We start from the raw sequence: 23,049 nt of genomic DNA, 5'->3' as shown, positions 1-23,049 counted from the left end.
GGTACCGGGATGGGGCACATTGGGACAGGGTATCGGGATGGGGCACCGGCATCTCGACTCGGCTCCGGTGTTGGCGGGGTGGCTGATCCCCTTCCCGGGGATGTGGGGGTGTCCCGGCCGGGCCGATCCCCGGCCTACGGGGTGCCCAGCCCGGTCCCGGAGCGGGCTGTGCCGGAGCGGGCTGTCCCGGAGCGGGCTGTCCCGGAGCGGGCTGTCCCGGCCCTCAGCGCGGGGGGCCGCAGTCCCGGAGCGGGCTGTCCCGGCCCTCAGCGCGGGGGCCCGCGGTCCCGGAGCGGGCTGTCCCGGCCCTCAGCGCGGGGGGCCGCAGTCCCGGAGCGGGCTGTCCCGGCCGGTTCGGTGCCGCCTCCTCGGGGCCTCGCCCGGGCGGGCGGAGCGGTGGGCGGGGCCTGGCCTGGGCCATCCCGGCGGGCCCAGGCGGGCGATGTGAGGACCTGGGTCGGGCTGCGCAGCCGCCCGGGGTAAGAGCGGAGTGGCTGCGGTGTCACCGTCGGTGCTGGCCCGGCTTCCCCGCCTCTCCCCATCACGGCCCCGGCTCCGTTCCCGTCCCGCCACCGCGGGGCCTCAGCGCGGCGGCCCCGGGCGCTCTGCGGGGCCGCGAGGCCTGTCCGGCCCCGGCCCCGGCCCCGGCCCCGGCCCCGGCCCCGGCCCCATCAGCAGATATAAATATCCAGCACCGGATTAAGCTAAGTAGGACGCGGTGAGGGTTCTTGGAGGAGGAGGCAGGAGGCCGCGGTGAGGGGCTGCGCTGTCCGACCTGGCTCCCCCTCCAGTCCCAGCGCAGGTGAGTCCCTGCATCCCTTCGGGATGAAGCTGAAGAAGCAGGTGACAGTGTGTGGAGCTGCCATCTTCTGCGTGGCCGTCTTCTCCCTCTACTTGATGCTGGACCGGGTACAGCATGACCCCACACGACACCAGAGCGGGGGCAACTTCCCCAGGGTGAGTTTGGAGGGTTTGGGATGAGTGAGAGGGGTCCCGGGAGGGCAAACAGGGACATTCAGCCAGGGGAATTCATGGGGAATCAGCCCTGGCCTCTGGCCATTAAGCTGCCAGGGCCAAGGCTGGCTCCCCACAGCTGTGGGTGACCTGCCCCTCGCTCTGGCCTCTGTGCTCCCAGAGCCAGATCTCGGTGCTACAGAACCGGATCGAACAGCTGGAGCAGCTGCTGGAGGAGAACCATGAGATCATCAGCCACATTAAGGACTCGGTGCTGGAGCTGACAGCCCATGCGGAGGGGCAGCCAGCATTGCCCCATCACCCCCCAAATGGCTCCTTTGTGCTGCCCCCTGAGAGTCGCCCAAGTTTCCTCTCCGTGTCCCCGCAAGACTGCCAGTTTGCTCTAGGGGGCAAGGGACAGAGCCCAGACCTGCAGGTGAGGGACTGGTGGCTCTGGTAGTGTGAGGGGTTCATACCTGGGCATCCATGGGGTCTTGGCTCTACTCTTCTGGGGGTCTCTCAGGCCTGTCTTCTACCCACAGATGCTGGCTGTCTACTCCCTGCTGCCGTTTGACAACCAGGATGGTGGTGTCTGGAAGCAGGGCTTCGATATCACCTACGAGCCCAATGAGTGGGACACAGAGCCTCTGCAGGTGTTTGTGGTGCCACACTCCCACAATGACCCAGGTGAGAAGCAGGGATTGGCCCAGCCCTTGCTACCTTGGAGTGCTGGCAGGGAAGGGCTGGGCCCCCCACAGTGACCCCCACCTGTGCTGCCAGGCTGGATCAAGACTTTCGACAAGTACTACTACGACCAGACGCAGCACATCCTCAACAGCATGGTGCTGAAGATGCAGGAGGACCCGCGCCGGCGCTTCATTTGGTCCGAGATCTCCTTCTTTTCCAAGTGGTGGGACAATATCAGTGCCCAGAAGAGGGCTGCTGTGCGCAGGTAGGGATGACCACCTTACCCCACTGCCCTCGTAGCTTCCAGGCAGGCTGAGAGCTTAGGGTGTGTGAGGGGAGGGCTGTGGGGACTGGAAGGCTGCCTGGGCTGCAGTGCAGTGGCCATGGGCCCTGCACTGCTCAGCATGGGGTGCCCTGGAACTGCCAGCAGCCTCCCAGTGCCATAAAATGTCAGAGCCACTGCCATGTGGGGTGAGAGATGGGGGAGACAGATCTTGATCTGGGCCACTGCCTGTGCTGATCGGGGCTGGGGAACTTGTGTGCAAGGCCCAGGGCACCCATGGAAGGGTGGGAGACCTGGAGAGCAGGATTGTGTGGTGGGACAGGGCCCCCTTGTCTGCCCCCTGCCTCAAGAGCATTGGGGATGGGAGGACACAGTGGAGGGTGTGTGGGAATGGGCTCTGACTGGCATTGTGCTGTGGAGGGATGACTCTCTGTGGGGGACAGCATGACAAGGGGGGAATGGCAGTGGCAGCTGTGGGGGCGGCAGGTAGGCTGTAGGTAGCTCAGGACAGGGGGACTCTGCCATGGACACGTGGCTCATGCAGGGCTCTGGTCACATCTTGGGTGTCCCCCTTACAGGCTGGTGGGCAATGGGCAGCTGGAGATGGTGACGGGTGGCTGGGTGATGCCTGATGAGGCTAATTCCCACTATTTTGCCATGATTGACCAGCTGATTGAGGGGCACCAGTGGCTGGAGAAGAACATTGGTGAGAGCTCGGCAGATGCTGGCTGGGGGACTGCCTAATGCACTGCAGGCCTGCAGGTCCTGACAGGACTGTCCTCACAGGAGGTGCTGCTGGCCCAGCATGGGGCTGACAGGTCTCTGTGCCCACAGGTGTGACACCACGGTCAGGCTGGGCCGTAGACCCCTTCGGGTACAGCTCCACCATGCCCTACCTGCTGAAGCGCTCCAACCTGACGGCCATGCTCATCCAGCGCGTGCACTATGCCATCAAGAAGCACTTTGCTGCCACCCAGAACCTGGAGTTCATGTGGAGACAGACGTGGGGTGAGGGGCTGCTGGGAGGGGACTGCAGAGGGGGCCCTCTGGGGCAGGTGGCAGCAGAGAATGGCTATTGCTGCTTTTCTGTGCAGATGAGCTGAGCACTGGGAGGCGATGTCTCTGCCCTGTGGGACAGCCCCAGGATGACTTCCCACCTGCCCCCATGACCAGCAGCACGCTGGGGGAGGCTGCTGTGCCCTCTGAGCTCCTAGCTCTGCTCTGTTGGACAGCTGTCCTTGGGCCCTCTGCTCAGGGACAGGCAAGGGAGAGCCATTGCTGGTGCTCACCTGTCCTTGGTCCCACAGATCCAGACACCAGCACCGACATCTTCTGCCACATGATGCCCTTCTACAGCTATGATGTGCCCCACACCTGTGGCCCAGACCCCAAGATTTGCTGCCAGTTTGACTTCAAACGCTTACCTGGAGGCCGGATAAACTGCCCCTGGAAGGTGCCTCCCCGCGCCATCACTGATGCAAACGTGGCAGAGCGGTGAGTGCGGCAGGGGCAGGGGCATGTGACTCCCGGCCTTGTGGCCCATCAGGGGCCAGCCTCATGCCCCGGCCTCCACACAGAGCCCAGCTACTGCTGGACCAGTACCGCAAGAAGTCCAAGCTGTACCGCAGCAAGGTGCTGCTGGTGCCCCTGGGAGATGACTTCCGCTATGACAAGCCACAGGAGTGGGATGCCCAGTTCCTCAACTACCAGCGCATCTTTGACTTTCTCAACTCCCGGCCTGACCTTCATGTCCAGGTATGTGTGGAGAGCTGTGTGGGGCTGAGGGCAGCAGGAGGCCACTACAGAGCACAGTGGGAGGGGTGAACAGTCCTGGGAGGGGTGATAGGAGCCCCCACTGCAGGAGCCCTGGCTCAGGGCTGCATGTCCTGTCTTGCAGGCACAGTTTGGCACGCTCTCTGACTACTTTGATGCCCTGTACAAGAAAGTGGGCATCGTGCCAGGGATGAGGCCACCTGGGTTTCCAGTTCTGACTGGGGATTTCTTCTCCTATGCGGACCGGGAGGATCACTACTGGACAGGATACTACACCTCCCGGCCGTTCTACAAGAGCCTGGACCGTGTGCTGGAGGCCCACCTCCGGTGAGGGGCAGTGGGCTGGTCCATGGGGCATGCGAGATGGGGGGGGGCATGAGTGAGGGGTGGGCAGGCAGTATCTGGGAGCTCAACAGCCCCCAGTCTACACCAGCTGCCAACACACCGGGCTGGTGCACACAGTGCCAAACCCTCACCTAGCCCCAGGGCAGTGTATGCCTTTGCCACCTCCATCCCAGGCCAGCTCCCCCAGTACTCTAGCACCAGGGTAGGGACCCTCAGTGACTCTGTCCCTGTGCAGGGGGGCAGAGATCCTGTATAGCCTGGCACTCGCCCACGCCCGCCGTGCCAGTGCCGATGGCAGGTACCCACTCTCTGACTACGCCCTGCTGAGCAACGCTCGCCGCAACCTGGGCCTCTTCCAGCACCATGATGCCATCACCGGCACCGCCAAGGAGGCTGTGGCTGTGGACTACGGAGTCCGGTGCGTGTGGGGGCCAGGGCGCCCTCAGAGCCTGTCTCAGAGTGGGGCTGGTGGGCTCAGGGCTGGGAGAATGGCTAGGTATGGGGATCCTGTGGGGAGGTCCTTCCTCTTATGGGGAGCTGTGGAGGGTGTTGGGGCAGTGCTGTGACAGATGGGAGTGATGGTCCCAGGTGGCTCACTCTGCCTCTGCCCCAGGTTGCTCCACTCACTCACCAACCTCAAGCGTGTCATCGGAAATGCTGCGCACTACCTTGTGCTGGGGGACAAGGACACATACCGCCACGACCCGGCTGCACCATTCCTTGGCATGGTGAGCAGCACCAGCCCCTGGCTCCCTGCACTCTAGCACGCTGTCCCCATTCCCCCAGGAGCAACTCTGTGCTGCAGAGGCCAGGAAAAGGGCCCCAGCTTGTGCCTATGTCCCTGAGCACATTTGGCAGGGGGATGGGGCACACCCCAACTCTTTACAACTCCTCCCCAGGATGAGACACGCTCCAGCCAGGACTCTCTTCCAGAGAGGACAGTGGTCAAACTGGACACCTCACCTCGGTAGGGCCTCCTGCCTTGCTCTGGGGACTTATGGGACTGTGGGAAGGCAGTGAGGGAGTACCTGTGAAGCTGTGGGTAGGTGCAGTGGATCTGTAGATAGTGTGGGGTGTGAGACATCCAGGATGCTGTGAGGCAGGGATGGCTTCCCTGTGTTACTCCCCCACAGGTTCCTGGTGGTGTTCAACCCGCTGGAGCAGGAGCGCCTGAGTGTGGTGCCAGTGCTGGTGGACTCCCCGCACGTGCATGTGCTCTCTGAGGAGGGGCAGCCCCTGCCCTCCCAGCTCAGTGCAACGTGGAGCTCTGCCACTGATGTGGTGCCTGATGTCTACCAGGTACGGGGTGCCCCACACCCACAGCCCATGAGTGCCAGCTTGCCATCCCGCACACTCCCAGGACACACCGGCAGCCCTGCTCTGTCCCTGCCCCGCAACACAAGATTCCACAGCTGTCGGACCCCCAGGTCCCCGTGCATGGCCCTCCTCAGCAGAGGCCCCGCAGTGCCGAGCAGGGTCTTCTCCCTACTGACCCCCAGCCATTCCCCAGACGCGGGGGCCTGGCTCAGGTCCCCACACTGCCTGCAGGTGTCTGTCCTGGCTCGCCTGCCCGCACTGGGGCTGCGTGTGCTGCAGCTGCACAAGTCCTTGGATGGCCACGCCACGCCGAGGTCCTCCACACGCCTGTACCTACATGGCCGGAACCTGCCCGTGCACAAGCCCGAGGCTGTGCCCCTGCACATCTTCCCAGCTGCTCCTGATGACTTCTGCCTGGAGAACCAGCACCTGCAGGCCTGCTTCTTGGGGCGCACGGGCCTCCTGCAGGTGAGTGCGAGGCTCTGACAGGGCGTGGGGTGGAGGAGGGGAGGGGTACATCCTGGTGCTTCATGTGCTTGCTGCTGTGCCGGTCCACACCCACAGAGCCTGCGCCAAGCCGGGGAGGAGCAGGGGCACAGGGTGAACAGCGAATTTCTCGTCTACGGCACCAGGACCTCCAAGGACAAAAGTGGGGCCTATCTCTTCCTGCCTGACGGCGAGGCCAAGGTACAGGGTCCACCCCTGGAAGCCAGCTGGCAGCTGTGCCTGCAAGACTGTCCTCGGGCAGCAGCCTCAGTGCAGCTATCCCTCCCCTCAGCCCTATGTTCCCAAGGACCCCCCAGTGGTGCGGGTGATGGAGGGACCCCTCTTCTCAGAGGTTGCCAGCTACTACCAGCATGTCCAGACCGTGGTGCGGCTGTACAATGTGCCAGGTGAGATCTTGAGGCTGTGCCAGGTGTTGCTGGCCCAGGGAACTGGGCGATGCTGCCCATGGGGCTCAGCTCCTCGCTGCCTACCCACAGGGGTGGAGGGCCTGTCCCTGGATGTGTCCTGCCTGGTGGACATCCGTGACCACATTAACAAGGAGCTGGCCCTGCGCTTCAGCACTGACATTGAGAGCGATGACACCTTCTTCACAGACCTCAATGGTTTCCAGGTAGACAGCAGCCTGAGGAGGGACAGCAGCTGCCCACAAGGGGACAGTGTGCTGGCACTGGGCACTGTGGGAGCCACCTCTGGTCACTGATCTCTGTCCCATGGCAGATCCAGCCCCGCAGGTACCAGCAGAAGCTGCCACTGCAGGCCAACTTCTACCCAATGCCTGCCATGGCCTACATCCAGGACATGCAGAGCCGCCTGACACTGCTCACAGCCCAGGCCCTGGGGGTCTCCAGCCTCCACAGCGGTGAGCCGAGGGGCTGTGCCCTGGGAACCTGCTGTGGAGCTGGGGCTGTCCTCCCCAGGGAAAGCAGGGGAGGAGGGTGCTGCAGGCTGGGCAGGGTGCCCTGGTCCTGCTGTTTCTGGGGCCTCTGTCCTGTGGGGCATGGCTGGTGCCTGGTAAAGCCTGGGCTGCAGGGACTCGCTCTCCACAGGCCAGCTGGAGGTGATCCTGGACCGGCGCCTCATGCAAGATGACAACCGGGGCCTGGGCCAGGGGCTGAAGGACAACAAGCGTACCTGCAACCGGTTCCGGCTCCTCCTGGAGCGCCGCAGCACCGCCAACAAGGTGCTGGCTGTGAGGCGGCAGGACGGGAGAGCCCAGCCCTGCCTTGGGATGGAGCAGGGTGGAGGCATCTGCAGAAAGCCACACATGTGATGGGATGCAGTGTCCTCTCCCCTCTTGTCCCATTGCTCTGGCACTGGGCAAGGATTGGTCTGGAGTGGGGGGCTGGGGGGAGAGCGGGATGTGCAGTGGGGTCTGTCCCTGTGGAGCTGCGTTGCCCTCATAATCACAGTGTTCTTGTCCCATCCCCTCGCTGCCCTCTATGCATGTGCTGTGCCACCCATTCAGAGCTCCGGCTTCTTTTCCAAACTGGTCTCCATGTTTAAAGCCTTGAGCTTCCCTGGCACCAGGACTGGCAGCCCTGAGGTAATGGCCGGCCTGGCCCTGCTGTCTCTCCCTGTCTTGTGCACTAGCTGCTAGCCACTAGTCTAGCCAGGCTTGTAGCAGGCCTGTAGCCTGACCATCAGCTAGGTGGGGTCCTGTTTGGGTGCTGGGGAGGGGGGACCTGCCTGGGCAGGGGCAGCTCAGTGTGCCCTGTGCTGGCAGGTGCCTGGTCTTGGGGCACTGCTGGAATGGGGGTTCTGTGGGCCTTGCCCAGGCTCTGCCTGGCTTCCTGGGCTCACACTGACCCATGTGCTCCTTGGCAGGTACAGGACGAGCGCCCCATCAGCTTCCCCTCCCTGCTGAGCCACATCACCTCTGTGCACCTCAATGCTGAGGCCTTGGTCATGCCAGTGGCGCTGGAGAAGTCAGCCCTGCCAGTCCTGCGCTCCTTTGTGCCCCTCGCCACCACCCTTCCTTGTGACTTCCACATCCTCAACCTGCGGATGCTGCAGGCAGAGGTGAGCTACGGCCCAGGGGAGGTGGGACTCTGGTGGGAGTCTTGCCCCTGCTGTCCCCAGTGTTGTGCCTCACGCTCCCACTCCCTGCAGGATGACTCACTACCATCAGCTGAGGCGGCACTGATCCTGCACCGCAAAGGCTTTGACTGCAGCCTAGAGGCAAAGAACCTGGGCTTCAACTGCACCACCAGCCAGGGCAAGGTAGGGCCAGGCTGCCCCCACACCTCCACTGGGTCAGAGCTGGGCTGAGACCTCGGCATGGCAGGCATGGCACGTGTCAGGCTGTCCTGGGCACAGTGTTTCCCCAGGCATCACATCCTCACCTGGGTCTCCCCACTTCTTCCTCCTCTCTCCCCAGCTGGCTCTGGGAGGCCTGTTCCAGGGGCTGGAGCTGGGGTCCCTGCAGCCCACCTCACTGACGCTGATGTACCCGCTGGGCACAGCCTCCAACAGCACCAACATCCACCTGGACCCCATGGAAATCGCCACGTTCCGCGTCCGCCTGGGGTAGTGTCGAGCAGGAGAGGAGTGGAGTGGCTGGACAGCACAGGAGCAGCACCAGTACAGCAGTAGAGCGGGGCCAGCAGTACTGTGGTGGACACGGGCAGGAGGGGCCAGACTGGCAGAGGCTGCTGTTGCCACTTTCTAATTTATTAGTTCCATGTTCTCAGATAGATTTTGGAATGAACTGCTGTGGCAGGGCTCAACCAGAGGCTGCTGGACACGGTGCCGGATGGGGGGGGCAGCAGGCTGGGTTCTGCCGCTGCTGGTGGGACAGACACTGCTGCCCTGTCACATTCACAGGCTGCCGGGAGTGTGGCCACCCTGATGGCTGGAGCAGGGGCCCATGCAGGGCTCCCCCTGACTGGTGGGGCAGCAAGGGGAGGCCAGGAGCACTGGTGGTGTTGGGCAGCTGCCTGAGGAGGTGCTGTGGACTTGGGACTGAGCTCTCCTGGAGTTCATAGGAAACACAAGGCTGTTTCCAAGGGCCCTGGTCTGTGTGTGGTTTGTGGCTCTCAGGGGAGTGGGAATGGTGTGCTGTGGGGAGACAGGGCAGCACTCTGAGGCAGGGGGAGGGCAGCTTGAAGATCTGGCTAGGGGCCCCAGGCACCTGTGAGAGGCTGGTGGCATGGCCAGGCCCAGCTGTGCTCAGGGGCAGGCAGTGTCCGGTGCTGGGCAGGAGCCAGGGGGATGGGAGTCAGTTCCTTGTGCGGGCAGCAATGCCTGGGTGAAGCGTGGGAGTGCTTCCCACAACTCCAGAGCTTTTAGCCCTGTTTCAGAGTGAGCGTGGCAGTCTGGTCTGCTGGAGCTGCAGTGGGTGAGTTGCAGCTAATTACACCATGTCACCAGAGCATCCTCCGGGTTGCTGTGAGAACCACAATGTCATGCTTTCCTGGCCCCCTGGGGCTACGTACTGCCAATGGGTGCCAGCAGGGAGGGCATTGGGAAGGACTGGGTGAGGTGGGGAACTGCCTCAGCTCTGGCTTGCCTGGGTTGGACTGGATGAGCTTAGAGGTCTTTTCCAACCTAAATGATTCTGTGATTCCACGATTCTTGGACAACCCCCACCACATCCACATCCCATGGGCTTGGCTCCTGGAAGCTCAGCAACTTGCAGTGCTCGCCCTGTGCTCTGGCCTGGTCCACTGCCCTTGCAGGGACTCCCAGGATGGGCCCAGGTGCCCAACTGGGGCCCTGGACCTGGCAGCTGGTGCCTTGCATCCAGCTGGGAAAGGAGGCTGCAGTCCTACTCCTGGCCCCAGAACCTCATTACTGATGCTCCCGCCTCCACCCTGGTCCCTGTGGACAGAGTGAGTGCAGGAGGCTCTAATGGCTCTGAGTGGCTCTTGGTGGAGACTGCGATGGAGGCGGGAGCAGGAGGGGCTGTGGTTTCTGCCTCCACTGGAGCCAGAACTGCCTCTGCCCAGGGCTGGCCGGGAAGATGTTGGATGGGCTCCTGCTCCAGCTGCTCCTTACCACGGCTCTGTTCCCCAGCATCCCTGGGACAGGTACAGCCCCATTTCTGCCCCTTCTGTTCCCTGAACCTGTCCCTGATGGGGCCTTGTCCCTTGAGGGTTGCTCCTCAAGAGCCCAGAATGGAGGCTGGGGGGGTCTGTGCTGGGAGGCAGTGGTCTGCAGTGAGAGGTGATGGTTCATACTGTGGATGGTGGCCCAGGTGTGGTGGTGCTGGGGTTACTCCCACTGCAGCACATCTGTGGGGTGTAAGTGCTGTCCCTGTGGGGTGATGGGGAATAGGGAGGGGGTTCAGCATGGGGGATGGGGGCTGATCGGATGTCCCGGAGGCTTTCCCCTCCTCTCTGCCACCGTCACTGTCCTTGCCCGTGTTTGCCCTTGCCGAGGCCATGGAGGTCACGGCATACACGGGGCCATGGCCGTCAGAAGGCAGTGCTGGGGGAGCTCTGCTCATCCAGTGCTGCCTCATGGGGTGTAGCCCACTCTGAGGGCTGAGCTAGGGGCCCCCTGTGCCATGTTAGCCGGTCTCCCTGGGGGTGGTGAGCTCTCAGCCCAGGCCAGCCCGGCCCTGCTGGGATTGGGAGGGCTCTGCTCTGCTGGATCACAGCAAAGACCATCTCGCTGGAGCTGGCAGCCTGTCCTACAGGCACTGCACAGTTTCTCTCGTCCCCGCAGTGGGGACTCATTCCCAGCCCTCTCTAAGCTGCTGCTCCCTGCTGCAGTTTTGGTGCAGAACCTGCACCTCTGCGAGGGCTACGTGGGCCCTGATGGCCATTCCCACCCTGGCTTCTACTGCCCGCGGCTGACAGACCCCCCCGGCCACCGCTACTGTTGCCAGCCCAGCGTGGACGCTCTCAAGTCCTGCTGCTCTCAACTGGCCCTGGAAGCCCTCACTGGAGTGAACCTCTCCAGCCTGGCACGCCCTGGTCTACTCCGGTGAGCAGGGCCGCAACCGGGTCTGCTGCTGAGGACGGGGGACCCCTGGGCACCTGGCACATCCTCAGGGGCTTCTCGTGGTTGCTGGGGCAGGGGCTGTGGTGTCCTTTGGAGCCCACAGTGGGCCCTAGCTGGCCCTCCCCAGTACCACTGCGTCATGGGAGGGTCATGGTTGCCCTCTCCTGAGGTGCCCCACCCCACAGGAACCCGCTGGCCCTGCCCTTCGTGGGGCTCTATGGGCTCCTTGTCCTCCTGCTTATGGCCATCGACCTCTGCCACTTCTACTGGACCCGACGCTGCCACCTCGGCCGCCTGCTGCCCTGTGCCTGTCGCGTGCCCTGTGCACCCCCGGGGGGCCACCTGGCCGGCACCCGGCCTTGCCACCGCGCCGCCACACTGACACGCCCCAGCCGGGGCTGCTGAGGGGCGGCCACGGGCAGGGCGGGGGGGGCACACAGCGGGGCACTCGCACCCCGGCGTGCAGCGGGACATGGTGGGGGGGGGGGTCACTCTCATCCCGGGGTGCAGCACGGAGAGGGTGTACGGGGGGGAAACACGCACCCCGGCGGGGGTACTACCGGGGGGGGACGCTCGCACTCCGGGGTGCCGCGGGGTGCGGGGGGGCGGGCGTACGGGGGGGGACACTCGCAGCCCGGGGTGAAGTACGGGGGGGACACTCGCACTCCGGGGTGAACTACGGAGGGACACTCGCACTCCGGGGTGGGGCGGGGCAGGGTGTACCGGGACGCGCGGGGACGCACACGAGGCTGCCCCCGGCCCGCGGGGCGGCGCTGCAGGCCCGGCCCCGCCCGCCTCCGCTCTCGCCCCGTCACGTGACAGGGGCGGTGGCGTCCGGGTTCCCCAGGCGATCGGCGGTGACGTCACGGGTGCGGCGCGATGGAGGAGCCGGTGAGCGGAGACGGGCGGGACCGGGACGGGCGGGTCCCTGTCCCGGGGGGTCTCTGTCCCGGGGGGTCCCTGTCCCCAGGGGCCCCTGTCCTGGGTCCATCCCTGGGCAGCCGCCCGTGCGGGGCCCGGGGCCGCGTCCCAGCCGGTGTCCGTCGGCAGGTGACGGCGGAGCAGCTTCGGGCGCGGGGTAACGCGCTGTTCCAGGCGGGGGATCACGGCGCCGCCCTCGCTGCCTACACGGAAGCTTTGAGCCTGAGCGACGCCGCGTCGGAGCGCGCCGTGCTGCACCGCAACCGGGCCGCGTGTTACCTGAAGCTGGTGAGCGCTGGGCGGGTGCGTCGGCGCGGCGCTGCAGGAACCTGCCCGGCTGGCTGGGGCTGCGCTGCTGCCGCCCGCCCTGGCCTGTCTGCCTTGGCCAGGTCATCTCTGCGGCGGAGGCTCTGACGGTCCCTGCGCAGAATGCTCCTGATGGCAGCTGTTGTCTCTGCTCACCTTTTCCCCTGTCCCTGCCCGCTGCCTCCTGCTGCCCCTGTCCACCTTCTGGGTGGGCTGTGTGGGACAGGGCATCCCTCCTCAGTTGCCTGGGCTGTGACTGTGCCCTGGGGCTGTTCCCACGTAGTCACAGTGTCTCTGATCTCCTGCAGGTGATCTGTGTCTGGGGCAAGGCGTGAACACAAAGAATTTTAGGGGCTTCAGTAGACCAGAAGTGCCTGAAAAGCACTGGGGCTTGTAGGGCTCCCAGGGGGTTGTAGGGCTCCCAGGACACCCTCTGAAGGTGTCCTGGACAACTTCTGAGGGTTGTGTTCTGGGAAAGACAGGGTGTCCCAGTGATGCACTGTCTCCAGTGATGCTGTTCCCATCCTGTCCCCAGTCCCCAAAGTTAGGGATGTAGGCTGTATGAGGCTTGTGCCGGCAGTGCTCAGGCGTTTTGCTCTCCTGTCTCTCCCCAGGAGGATTACACCAAGGCAGAGGCTGATGCGACTAAAGGTACTGTCAGTGGGGGCTGGGGGGAACCAGCCTCTGCGCTGCCCATCGGGGCAGGTGGGGGCAGGCTGGGGCAGGCCACGGGCTCTGCGATAGAACCCCTTGTGTGCAGCCATCGAGGCTGACGGCCGGGATGTGAAGGCGCTGTTCCGCCGCAGCCAGGCGCTGCAGCAGCTGGGCCGCCTGGACCAGGCTGTCAGTGACCTGCAGCGGTGCGTGAGCCTGGAGCCCAGGAACAAGGCCTTCCAGGAGGCCCTGCGTGCCTTGGGCAGCAGCATGCACGAGAAGGTCAGTACGGGGGCAGAAAGGGGCTGCCGGGCCCCCTGTGGCTGGGGAAGGTGGGGAGGACTGAGCTACTTTTTCTGCTCTGTTGCAGATGAAGACCATGTCCTGCACGGACTCAAAGGTAGAGCAGATGTTCCGGATCTTGCTGGATCTTGATGAAAAGGATGAAGACAAGAAGCAGAAGGTCTGACTGAGTTCATGGAGCGGGATGCAGTGCTGTGGCTGGGAGGAGAGGAGGGGAGGATTGGTGCTGCCTGGCCAGCGGTGGCTGAGTGGTGCTGCCTGGGCAGGTGGGCTTGCTCCCCGCAGAATGGTCCCCAAGACAGGGGCGGAGGGTGGGTGCCTGCAGCTGCCAGGAGTTCCTTGTGCGCAGTGTGCTGCTGTGACCCAGACAGAACTCTCCTTCCCCAGGCTGCGCAGAACCTGATTGTGCTGGCACGAGAAGAGGCAGGAGCAGAGAAAATCTTCCAGAGTGACGGTGTGCGGCTGCTGATGCAGCTGCTCGACACGGCCAAGGCTGACCTGATGCTGGCAGCCCTGCGCACACTGGTGGGGCTGTGCTCCGGCCACCGTTCTCGGGTAGGTCCCACCATACCCTATGGCTGGGCCCAGGGGAAAGCTGTGCTGGGGAAGCTGCAAAGTGTCTTTGCAGTGAGCTGTTACCTGCCAGGCCTGAACGTGTGAGAGGGAACCATCTTGATAAGGGACTGAGAAATGCCAAGGCCTCCAGAAGACAGGTCTGCTTGTACCTGCAGACCATGGCCGTCTTGGCGGAACTGGGGGCCCCCCGTCTCTCAGCGGTGCTGGGCGTGGAGCATGAGCAGGTGTCCCTGGCTGCTTGCAACCTGCTGCACGTGATGTTCGATTCCCTGAAGGAGGGGCTGCAGAAGGACTTCCGTGGGAAGGAGGACGCCGTGGTGCTGGGTGAGTGTGGGCTGCCCTGGCTGGCTGTTGAAGGGGGAGAGCCCCAGGTAGGTGCAGAGATGCCATGGGTTCTTTTGCTGCTGCCCTGTCTCTGCTCCCTGCAGCAAAGCTGGGCTCTGAGCCTGGGTTAACAGGAGGCGGAAGACCCTGGTCATGGCAGCATCTCTGCCAGCTGTACCACGATGGGGGTGAAGCCGTGCCCAGGGCTCTGACTGCTGGGCACTGTCTTTCTTGGAAGATTCCTCCAGGGACCTGAAACAGCTGATCAAGCACCTCCTGGAGCTGCTGGTGCTAGAAGGGGCCTCAGCCCATGGCCGTGATAATGCCCTCAACCTGCTCATCAAGGTGGTACCCAGGAAATCTCCAAAGGAGACCAACAACAGCCTGAGCCTCTGGGTGATTGACCAGGGTTAGTGGAATGGCTAGCAATGTCCTGCTGGGGCATCGTGCTCCTCTGCCCCAGCTCTGCACATGCCACTGTGCCCCTCACTGGGGTGTCTGACCTTTCCCAGGCCTGAAGAAAATCCTGGAGGTGGGCAGCACAGTGTGCGGCAGCTTGGGCAGCCTGCCCGTGACAGAGAACAGCCGGATGAGCACCTCTGTTCTGCTGAGCAAACTGTATGAGGACCTGAAGTGTGATGCTGAGAGGGAAAACTTCCACCATCTGTGTGAGGACTATGTGAGGTGAGCCAGGGTGAACTGGGGGTGATGGGGGTTTTGTCACCTGTAGCCTGGCAGCACCTGTCACCTTCAGTACTAAAGCTGACTGCAGACCCACTGGGAACCTGCTGTGGGGGAGGTTCAGCAGGTGGTGCAGGAAGAGGCAGGTGGGATCAGCCTGACCCTTTCTGGTGGTCTTTCCCTGAAGGAGCTGGTTCGAGGGGCACGAGCTGCTGGGAAAGCTGCGGGCCATTCAGACAGTGTCGTGCCTGCTGCAGGGTCCCTCAGAAGCAGGGAACAGGGTGCTAGAGCTGGAGGGGATCATGGACAGTGTGCTGTCCCTCTGCGCCTCTGTCTGTGAGGCCCACCAGCTGGTAGCGGTGGAGGCGCTGATCCACGCAGTCGACAAGGCCAAGCGCGCCTCCTTCATCACAGCCAACGGCGTCAACCTGCTCAAGGAGATCTACAAGCACAGCGAGAGGGACAGCATCCGCATCCGTGCGCTCGTGGTGAGCATGGTGGGATGGGGTGTGGCGGGGCTGAGCCTTGGGGTGGGCTGTGGGTGCGGGACCACCAGTGACAGCATTGCCCCTCCCTGCTTGGGGTCCAGGAGGCACATCAGGGTGCCTACATCCATTCCTGCTCCCACACTCTGTTCCCGGCTGCAGGGGCTCTGCAAGCTGGGATCTGCTGGAGGCACGGACTTCAGCATGAAGCAGTTTGCCGAGGGATCCACCATGAAGCTGGCCAAGCAGTGCCGCAAGTGAGTGGGGCCAGGTGCGGGGGGGCGGGCAAGGCGCCCTGCAGCTGGGCTGTCCACAGCCAGGCTCAGGGACCACTCTCCCAGGTGGCTCTGCAACGAGGCGATCGATGCGGGCACGCGGCGCTGGGCTGTAGAGGGCCTGGCCTACCTTACCTTCGACGCAGATGTCAAGGAGGAGTTTGTGGAGGACAAGGCAGCAATGCAGGCCATGTTTCAGCTGGCCAAGGTGCATACCAAGAGCTGCGGGGTGGGCACCCTGGCACCAGGGAAATGTGCTGGAGCAGGTGTGGAGCTCATGCTGTGGGGTGGGATGTGTGGAAGATGCTGGGTGGGCTCCAGTCCTGGCCGCTCCTCCCTGCTGTGAGTGTGACGGGTGCCCATTGCTGCCACAGTCAGAGGACAGGAGTGTGCTCTATGCCATTGCCTCCACGCTGGTGAACTGCACCAATAGCTATGACCATGAGGAACCAGACCCACAGATGCTGGAGCTGGCCAAGTATGCCAAGCAGCACATCCCGGAGCAACACCCCAAGGTGAGCAGGGCATGGCTGTGCTTGGGAGGAGAGTGGGTGGGTGGGACAGAGCCTGGGGTCCCAGGTGTGGACAGGGTGTCCTTGAGGCCCAGAGGGGTGGGGTCACGCACTTCACCAGCCAGCTGGTGCTCCTGAGCCAAGTGTGACCCTGCCTGTGGGACAGGACAAGCCAGCGTTTGTGAAGCGGCGGGTGCGGAAGCTGCTGATGGCTGGAGTGGTGTCGGCTCTGGCCTGCATGGTGAAGAGCGAGAACCCGGCGCTCACCAACTCCTGTCGGGAGCTGATCTCCAGGTGCGGCTGTGTCGGGGACAGGAGGGAGCTGGGTTCTCAGGGTGCCGGCATCTTGCTGGTGAACTTACGTGCCTGTGGTGAAGGCCGGTTCCTGGACAGCAGCGGGGATGTCCAGGAGTCTGGTGCAGCCTGGGCCCACTGTGACTATGCAAGTGCTCCAACTAGTCCTGCTTGATCCCTAGAGTGCTCCTGGCGCTAGTGGAGGAGGCAGAAGACCGGGGTAGTGTGGTTGCACAGGGAGGAGGCAAGGTGAGGGCATGGATCCCACTGTGCTGCTGCCCTGCACTGCTCTGGGGGGTGCTGGGGCTTGGGGGAGCTGGGGCTCTGGTTTAGCAGGAGCTGCACCGGTTCCCTTGTACACGAGGCTGGGGGAAGCTGTGGCTGCCCTGGGTGCTGTGGCCTTGGCTGCAGGACGAGCTGCTGTTTCTGCCCCCAGGCTCTGATCCCACTGTCCCTGGAGGGCACTGAGGTGGGGCAGACCAAGGCAGCGCAGGCGCTAGCAAAGATCACCATCACCTCCAACCCAGAGATGGCATTCCCTGGGGAGCGGGTGAGTGCTGGGGCTGGGGGTTGGGTCTGCCAAGCAGGCTCATGTGGGAGCAGCAGTGGGCACTGACTTGGTCCCATGTGTTCTGTCTCCACAGATCTACGAGGTGGTGCGGCCCCTGGTCAGCCTCCTGCACCTGCAGCGCACGGGCCTGCAGAACTTTGAGGGGCTGATGGCCTTGACCAACCTGGCTGGCATCAGCGAGAGGCTGCGGTAGGGATGGGGGAAGAGGGGTCTGGCTGTCCCCTTGGGCCTGGCGGGCTGCCCTGGGCAGGGAGTGCTCACTGCCCCCCTGCCCCCCAGGCAGAAGATCCTGAAAGAGCGGGCTGTGCCCATGATTGAGGGGTACATGTTTGAGGAGCACGAGCTGATCCGGCTAGCTGCAACTGAGTGCATGTGCAACATGGCCATGAGCAAAGAGGTGAAGGCCGGGATGGGCTGGGGTCTCTGCTGGGCTGCCGGACCACCACACCCCCACCCATTCCCTCCTCTTTCCCCTGTGCAGGTGCAGGAGCTGTTCTTGGCTGAGGGCAGCGACCGGCTGAAGCTGATGGTCCTGTACAGTGGGGAGGAGGATGAAAAGCTGCGGCGGGCAGCCTCGGGGACCCTGGCCATGCTGACTGCCCTGCATCCCCCCATCTGCAAGCGGATTCCCCAGGTGGTGAGTGCTCAGGGTGGGCTGGGGGCACCTGGGACCCTGGGACAGCACCTTGTGTCCCATGCTCCCTCCCCACAGTGGCCTGGAGCTCCGGCCCCAGAAACAGGGCAACCTGTCCTGACTTTGGCCTGACCCTGAAATGGGGCTGGTGGGAGGGAGCTGGGTCCCTTCTCTTGGGGTCTGTGATGATGTTGATCCCCGCAGACGGTGCACTGGCTGGAGATCCTGCAGGCCCTGCTGCTGAGCCCCAGTGTTGAGCTGCAGCACCGTGGCGCCGTGGTGGTGATGAACATGATGGCGGCTGCGCGGGAGGTGGCCGAGCAGCTCATCGCCAGCGAGATGCTGGAGATCCTCTCCGTGCTTGCCAAGGACAAGGACAAGCCGCGGGTGGCCCAGGCGGCCCAGGAGAGCCTGGCACACGCAGTGGCTTATGGCCTCATCAAGCCCAACCCTGGGCACGCCTGAGGGCCCACGGGGCTCCCACACACGCTCCACACGCTGCCGAGGCCGGTGTGCACACGCTGTTCTCAGGGCGGCCCTGGCGGGGTCTGACTGCACGCGGAGCTGGCTCAGCACTGCCCGGGGCCGGGGCCACGCTGCCCCCGCCGGCGCCCGCCCGGTGCGCCGGGGCGAGGGGAGGATAGGGCTTGCCGCTGCCTTTGCCACCGTCTGCCTTAGCCGGGAGGGCCGGCCCGGGGCGGGACCGGCGCGGTGGGGCCGGGCCCACCCGCTGACACTAAAGCTACTCCTGGACCACGGCCCGGCGTCTGTCCGTCTGTCCGTCCGCCCGTCCGCCCCTTCTCCGTCACCTCCGGTCCCTCCTCTCCCGGTGCCCGCCCCAACCATGGCGGCGCCCGCTCGCTCTTGGCTCGTGTTCGGGTTCAGCCCCGAAGAGGCGGCCGGGGAGCCGGGCCCGGGCCCGGGGCCGTGGCGGCTGGAGGCGGGCCCCGAGGGGATCTTCCGCGTGTGGCCCGCCTGGAGCTACGTGGTCGTGGAGACCGGTGAGCGGCCCCGGCCCGCCTGGAGCCTCGGTCCCAGTCCCTCCCGCGGGGCCAGTGCGGCCCTTCGCCGGCCTGTGCCCGCTTCCCCTTGCCGCTCCCCGGGATGGCGGGTCCCGTTCCCATCCTGCGCTGCCGCGCCGGTCGCCCCGGTTCGTCCTGTCCGTCCCTTCCACTGACGCCCCTTCCCCCGGGATGGGACCCTCCCCAGCCCCTCCCACCGCGCCGGTTCCCCCGGGATGCTCCCCGCTGGTCCCCCGGTGACGTTCCCGTCCCGTGCCCCCAGGCCCCCGGGCTGTCCCCGTCCCGCCCCCCGGGCTGTCCCCAGTCGGTCGCTGAGATGCCGCCGCGGCAGGCGCGGGGCTGGAGGTGCGGAGCGCGGGGCTGCGGCGGCGGCTGCCGGGCTGGGCCGAGGCGCTGCCCTCCGAGACGCACCTGGTGCTGCGGGGCCCGGCGGGGGCCCGCGCCTGGCGGCGGGAGGCGGCGGTGAGGGGAGCGCTGCAGGACGAGCCCGCCTGGAGCCGGGCGCTGCCGCCGGAGCCCCGCCAGCCGCTGCCGCTCCTGCCCGGCGGCTTCGCCACGCCGCGGCCGCCGTTTTTCACCGCACTGCCGGCGGGCGTGCGGGCCCGGCGGCTGGTTCTAGGCACGGAGCACGCCCTACTACTGGGCGCCGCCGGGGAGGTCTTTACCTGGGGCGGTGGCAGGTGAGCAGGGGCTGTGGGTGCACAGGGGTGCAGGAGAGGGATGGCATTGGTTGGGGTTCAGGAACTCCAGGACAAGCACTGCGCTGGTGGGATGCAAAGAGAATGATGGGGCTGCAGAACGGGTGTGAGAGTGCAGAAGGGATATGGGGGAGCCTTTGGGGGGAGTGCGGGTGAGAGGATGTCGGAATGGGGGTCACCTCAGGGGCTGAGCCCCCTTTAGCCTGCACACACTGCCTGGGGCCAGGATATGCGTCCTGACTTTCCCATGGGGGTGGACTTGGGAATGATAGGAGATTACAGCTAAGACAAAAGTATTGGGGTACCAACTGCAGATTGGTATGCTCACCCCCATGCTGATGGGATCTGTCCCTCACCTGAACCAGGTCCCCCCGGCATGGGCATCCCAGCTCACGGCTTCTCCTGCCTTGGCCGTGCCCCTTTTCCCACTGAGTCTACCCTTGCTGGCCCCATGAGCAGCCCTGTCTCCTCTCTAGGTGCTGGGTTTCTGGCTACAGTGGGGCCTCTGCTCTGACTTTTGGCTCTCTCAGGGCAGTCTTTGAGGACACTTGGGTCTCTATATGACCATCAAGGTCCCTGCTCTGCCCCTGCTTCTCTGTAACTTGTCACACAAGCACCAGCTGGCAGCAAAGCTCTTGTGTTTCTAAACTGGAAATTGATTCCATCAGTCTATGACAATTCAGTGCCAGGTCCCTCTGGTAAAGCCTGTGGGAGAGAAGTGAACCCTTTGGGAAAACCTTCCAGCCCCAGCACCCTGTGTCACCTGCCAGGAGCTGAACTTGAGTGCATTTAACAGCTGGTGGCACCGCTCAGTTTATTCTCACAAAGGCGTTTGTTGTTCTTTAGGGAGTTGTTTGTGCATTTGCTGCCCCAATCAAGTTTTCCCAAAAGGTGCTGGAGACCCCAGCCACAGGTCCCCCTGCCCTGGATCCCTGAGTTCTGCTGGTGCATGATGAGGCCTGGCAACAAGAACTAGTTGTTCTCATATGTGGAGTGGAAGGATTGCTGCGTTCCTCTTTGCTACTTATGGAAGACAAACCCAGCACTGATTATCAGTCACTGTCACAGAGCTGCGTGCCCTGGCACAGTGTCCTCCCTGTTCCTCATCGCTCAGAAGTGTTTCATTCCCCAGTCCCTGCTCCTCAGTCGCTGGCTCTGGGCTAGCTGGTAGCAAAAAGCTCATGGCAAACGCAACACTCAGTTCATATCAGCAGTTGTTGCATTGCAGGTGCTACGTTATTTGGTCCTTCTTGCCTTCCCTTCAGAGGAAAGGTTTCTACATGTGGGGATGTGTACTTGAGGATTAACTTTTTTGTGATTTGGTTATTCAACACAGCTGAGAATCCTCTCACCCATGCCTGTGCCAGCTGTGTCTCATACTGTGACAGCTGTGCTGTGTGATAGCCATGTGCTGGCCCAGCTCACCCCTTTGTAGCCCCTCTCTTGCTGCTAGCTGTGGTCACCATTGCCCTCTTGTGAGGGAGTGCCTGGAGCCACTTTCCTATTGCAGCATGCCCTTCCCTGCCCCTCAGCTCTCAGTGTTTCTTTGCCTCAGTCCTCTGCAGATTTCCCATATGGAATGTGAAGAGCCTTTCCAGTGGCATGCATCAGCCCAGCTGTTGACATTCTGAGCTGTCACATTGAAGCTCCCCAGACCAAACAGGCACCACTCTGCTGCCGAACTGCTCCTCTCACCCCTACAGCTCCTGGCAGCTCCTCCTGCTTCTGCCCCATCTCTGACAACCAAAGCCCCTGATGCTGCCCACCGACCCCTGGCTGTAACTGTGGTGGTCTGGTGCTGGGCGTCACTGTCCCACCAGTGCTTGGCTTTTCCCTGTTCCTGAAGTCGATTCTTCTGCTCAGCTGTGGTTGTTCCCTGAGCTGCTCAGGCTCTGCCAGCCTGGGGCTGGGTTGATGGCAGCAGGAAGGGCTTGGTGGGGACTGTGGGCACGGAGGAGGCACGGGAGCTGGAGGCTGTGGTCTATGGGCGTGTCTGTCTGTCCTGTGTCCCTGCAGGCATGGGCAGCTGGGCCACGGGCTACTGGAGTCAGAGCTGCAGCCGCGGCTGGTGGAGGCACTGGCTGGGGTGCCCATGCAGGCGGTGGCGGCCGGCGGGTGGCATTCAGCCAGCGTTAGCGGTAAGGAGCTGGGCTGGGCGTGGGAGGTTGAGATGCTGGTGGCAGCCTAAGGGCCCGGTGGGACCTGCCTTGGGGAATATGCGGTGTCGGTGCCACCGAGTGGAACTCAAGGGTAAGCTCTGCCTGATGCGTTCTTCCCCTCGCCCCACAGAGGCAGGAGACCTGTACATGTGGGGCTGGAACGAGTCGGGGCAGCTGGCTCTGCCCTCCAAAGCGCTGGCACAGGAGCGAGCGCAAGATGAGGACATGGGCTCAGGTGAGTGCTGCTGGCCAGGCTGAGGGCAGGGTGGGCTGGGTTCCTGCACAGCCCCAGCAGCTCAGTGCAGGGCCAATGTGGTTTGAGCCTGTGAGGAATGCTGGTGTTACCAGTCACTCCTGGGAGCTGAGAGTTGACTGTTCTGCAGGGAACACCAAGCTGATGCCCTGCCGGGAGCAGTCAGCTGCCAAGGATGCTGCATTCATCTCCATCCAGGCGTTCCCGGCACTGCTGGATCTGCCACAGGACCTGGAGGTCAGCGCGGTCAGCTGTGGGTCCCGACACACAGCGGTCATCACACGTGAGTGACCAGTGGGGCAGGTGGCAGTGCCTCTGCGGGCAAGGGTGCTGAGAGCTGCCAGGGCTCACCAGGACCCAGTGGGCAGCGCCCCTGGGAGCAGGGGTACAGATCTCACTGGGTGCTGGCTGATGGTGCTGTCCCTGTTGCAGGAGGCGGGGAGCTCTACACCTGGGGCTGGGGTAAGTGGCACCTCTTCTTTGGGACTGTACAGCCTCCCCAGGAGCAGCTTCTCATTCCTGTTCTCTCACCCTTGGCTCTTTTGTCACTGTACGAGTTCCATCTGTACTGGAGGCTCTTGTGTTCCCTCCCTCCCTCCCTCCCCACAAACACCAGGAGCAATTGCCCTGTGAGGCCCCAGGGCCACATTATGGCATGGCTGTGTGTCTGCAGGTAAATACGGTCAGCTGGGACATGGGAACAACATCAGCTCTGACCAGGCACGCCGTGTCGAGCACCTGGTGGCCCAGGGGTTGCGGGCAGAGCAGGTGGTGTGTGGGCCCTGGACCACCTATATATGTGTGCTGGAGCCGTGAGGGCCCCAAAACCTGCAATCCATGGCTGCTGCCAGACAAAGGATGAGGGCGAGCTCTGCTCTGCAGGACCAGCTCCAGGACCACTCTGTCCTCAGGGCTAGGGCAGCCAGCCCACCCCCACGGCACAGGATGGGGCTGAGTTTAGCCCACAGTGACCTGACTTCACACCCTGGAGTGGAGCTGCGGCTGCACCAGGGCCAGGGACACCCTGGGACGGGCTGGATGTGTTTATTAAATTAACTTTTCCATAAGGTCTGCAGTGTTGGTGTGTGCAAGACATGTTCCAGCATATCCAATGAAGCTATCCTGGCAAGGGACTGCTCGGGGCTGTGGCTGGGGTTTGTGTGAGCATGGTGGTAATTCAGGGATGTTCTGGCTGAGCAGCACTGGCACAGAGCTGAGGCCGATTCTACTCCTCTGGGGGTTGCAGAGGAAATTGTGACAGGTGGGACACACAGCTGGACCAGGGGATGCCCAGCTGACCCCAGAGGTATACCAGACCATGTGGCATCATGACCAGTGTGGAAAGTTGGGAAGAAGGAATGGGGGGGATGCTCAGAGCAGTAGTGGCTTTGTGCCCAAGTTACCATTACCCTGGTGGGGCCCTGCTGGCCTGGGTGGGGTGAGCACCAGTTGGAAGGAAGGAATGAATTCTTGGTTTTGCTTTGTTCTGGGTGGCTTTTGCTTCCCATGCTGAACTGTTGTCTCATATCACAGGTTTTCCAGCTTTCACGTGGTGGTTGCGTCCACAG

At 63.6% G+C, this 23,049-nt stretch overlaps 4 protein-coding genes across 7 annotated transcripts; all 4 read left to right on the top strand.

Annotated features, from left to right (window-relative positions):
- Nucleotides 1-630: 630 nt before the first annotated feature.
- Nucleotides 631-8,873, top strand: MAN2A2 (mannosidase alpha class 2A member 2). Of its 3 annotated transcripts, XM_032122291.1 has the most exons (23): nucleotides 632-957; nucleotides 1,136-1,390; nucleotides 1,497-1,641; nucleotides 1,735-1,906; nucleotides 2,503-2,630; nucleotides 2,759-2,932; nucleotides 3,232-3,418; nucleotides 3,502-3,679; nucleotides 3,822-4,024; nucleotides 4,278-4,460; nucleotides 4,656-4,770; nucleotides 4,942-5,009; nucleotides 5,176-5,341; nucleotides 5,591-5,827; nucleotides 5,924-6,046; nucleotides 6,138-6,252; nucleotides 6,343-6,476; nucleotides 6,584-6,725; nucleotides 6,913-7,046; nucleotides 7,332-7,409; nucleotides 7,691-7,885; nucleotides 7,976-8,086; nucleotides 8,244-8,873. In XM_032122291.1, the coding sequence occupies exons 1-23, from the start codon at nucleotides 826-828 to the stop codon at nucleotides 8,394-8,396; spliced, it is 3,528 nt and encodes a 1,175-aa protein (XP_031978182.1). In that variant the 5' UTR covers nucleotides 632-825; the 3' UTR covers nucleotides 8,397-8,873. The 3 variants fall into 3 exon arrangements, with proteins under 3 accessions (XP_031978181.1, XP_031978182.1, XP_031978183.1); XM_032122292.1 differs by lacking the exon at nucleotides 7,332-7,409; XM_032122290.1 differs by lacking the exon at nucleotides 7,332-7,409 and having other exon boundaries at nucleotides 631-957; nucleotides 7,691-8,086.
- A 100-nt stretch (nucleotides 8,874-8,973) lies between these two features.
- LOC116450199 (protein shisa-like-1) lies at nucleotides 8,974-11,225 on the top strand. 2 transcript variants are annotated; one of them, XM_032122303.1, is made up of 3 exons: nucleotides 8,974-9,894; nucleotides 10,582-10,795; nucleotides 10,999-11,225. In XM_032122303.1, the coding sequence occupies exons 1-3, from the start codon at nucleotides 9,828-9,830 to the stop codon at nucleotides 11,216-11,218; spliced, it is 501 nt and encodes a 166-aa protein (XP_031978194.1). In that variant the 5' UTR covers nucleotides 8,974-9,827; the 3' UTR covers nucleotides 11,219-11,225. The 2 variants fall into 2 exon arrangements, with proteins under 2 accessions (XP_031978194.1, XP_031978193.1); XM_032122302.1 differs by lacking the exon at nucleotides 8,974-9,894 and having other exon boundaries at nucleotides 10,185-10,795.
- Nucleotides 11,226-11,605: 380 nt separating this feature from the next.
- Nucleotides 11,606-17,855, top strand: UNC45A (unc-45 myosin chaperone A). Its single transcript, XM_032122293.1, has 20 exons — nucleotides 11,606-11,704; nucleotides 11,864-12,022; nucleotides 12,655-12,691; nucleotides 12,801-12,976; nucleotides 13,065-13,157; nucleotides 13,385-13,552; nucleotides 13,729-13,897; nucleotides 14,136-14,306; nucleotides 14,410-14,581; nucleotides 14,766-15,066; nucleotides 15,226-15,320; nucleotides 15,405-15,546; nucleotides 15,713-15,853; nucleotides 16,017-16,144; nucleotides 16,327-16,393; nucleotides 16,581-16,694; nucleotides 16,789-16,904; nucleotides 16,995-17,112; nucleotides 17,197-17,352; nucleotides 17,554-17,855. The coding sequence occupies exons 1-20, from the start codon at nucleotides 11,693-11,695 to the stop codon at nucleotides 17,812-17,814; spliced, it is 2,796 nt and encodes a 931-aa protein (XP_031978184.1). The 5' UTR covers nucleotides 11,606-11,692; the 3' UTR covers nucleotides 17,815-17,855.
- A 338-nt stretch (nucleotides 17,856-18,193) lies between these two features.
- Nucleotides 18,194-22,247, top strand: RCCD1 (RCC1 domain containing 1). The gene is made up of 6 exons (XM_032123186.1): nucleotides 18,194-18,350; nucleotides 18,688-19,051; nucleotides 21,086-21,207; nucleotides 21,359-21,463; nucleotides 21,612-21,764; nucleotides 21,914-22,247. Exons 1-6 carry the CDS (start codon nucleotides 18,194-18,196, stop codon nucleotides 22,156-22,158), a joined length of 1,146 nt encoding a protein of 381 aa, XP_031979077.1. The 3' UTR covers nucleotides 22,159-22,247.
- Nucleotides 22,248-23,049: the final 802 nt, after the last annotated feature.

The sequence above is a fragment of the Corvus moneduloides genome, chromosome 13 (genome assembly GCF_009650955.1).
Source record: "Corvus moneduloides isolate bCorMon1 chromosome 13, bCorMon1.pri, whole genome shotgun sequence".
NCBI lineage: Eukaryota > Metazoa > Chordata > Aves > Passeriformes > Corvidae > Corvus > Corvus moneduloides.
Note: the sequence above shows the minus strand (reverse complement) of the source record. Positions and strands in the feature narration are given on the sequence as shown.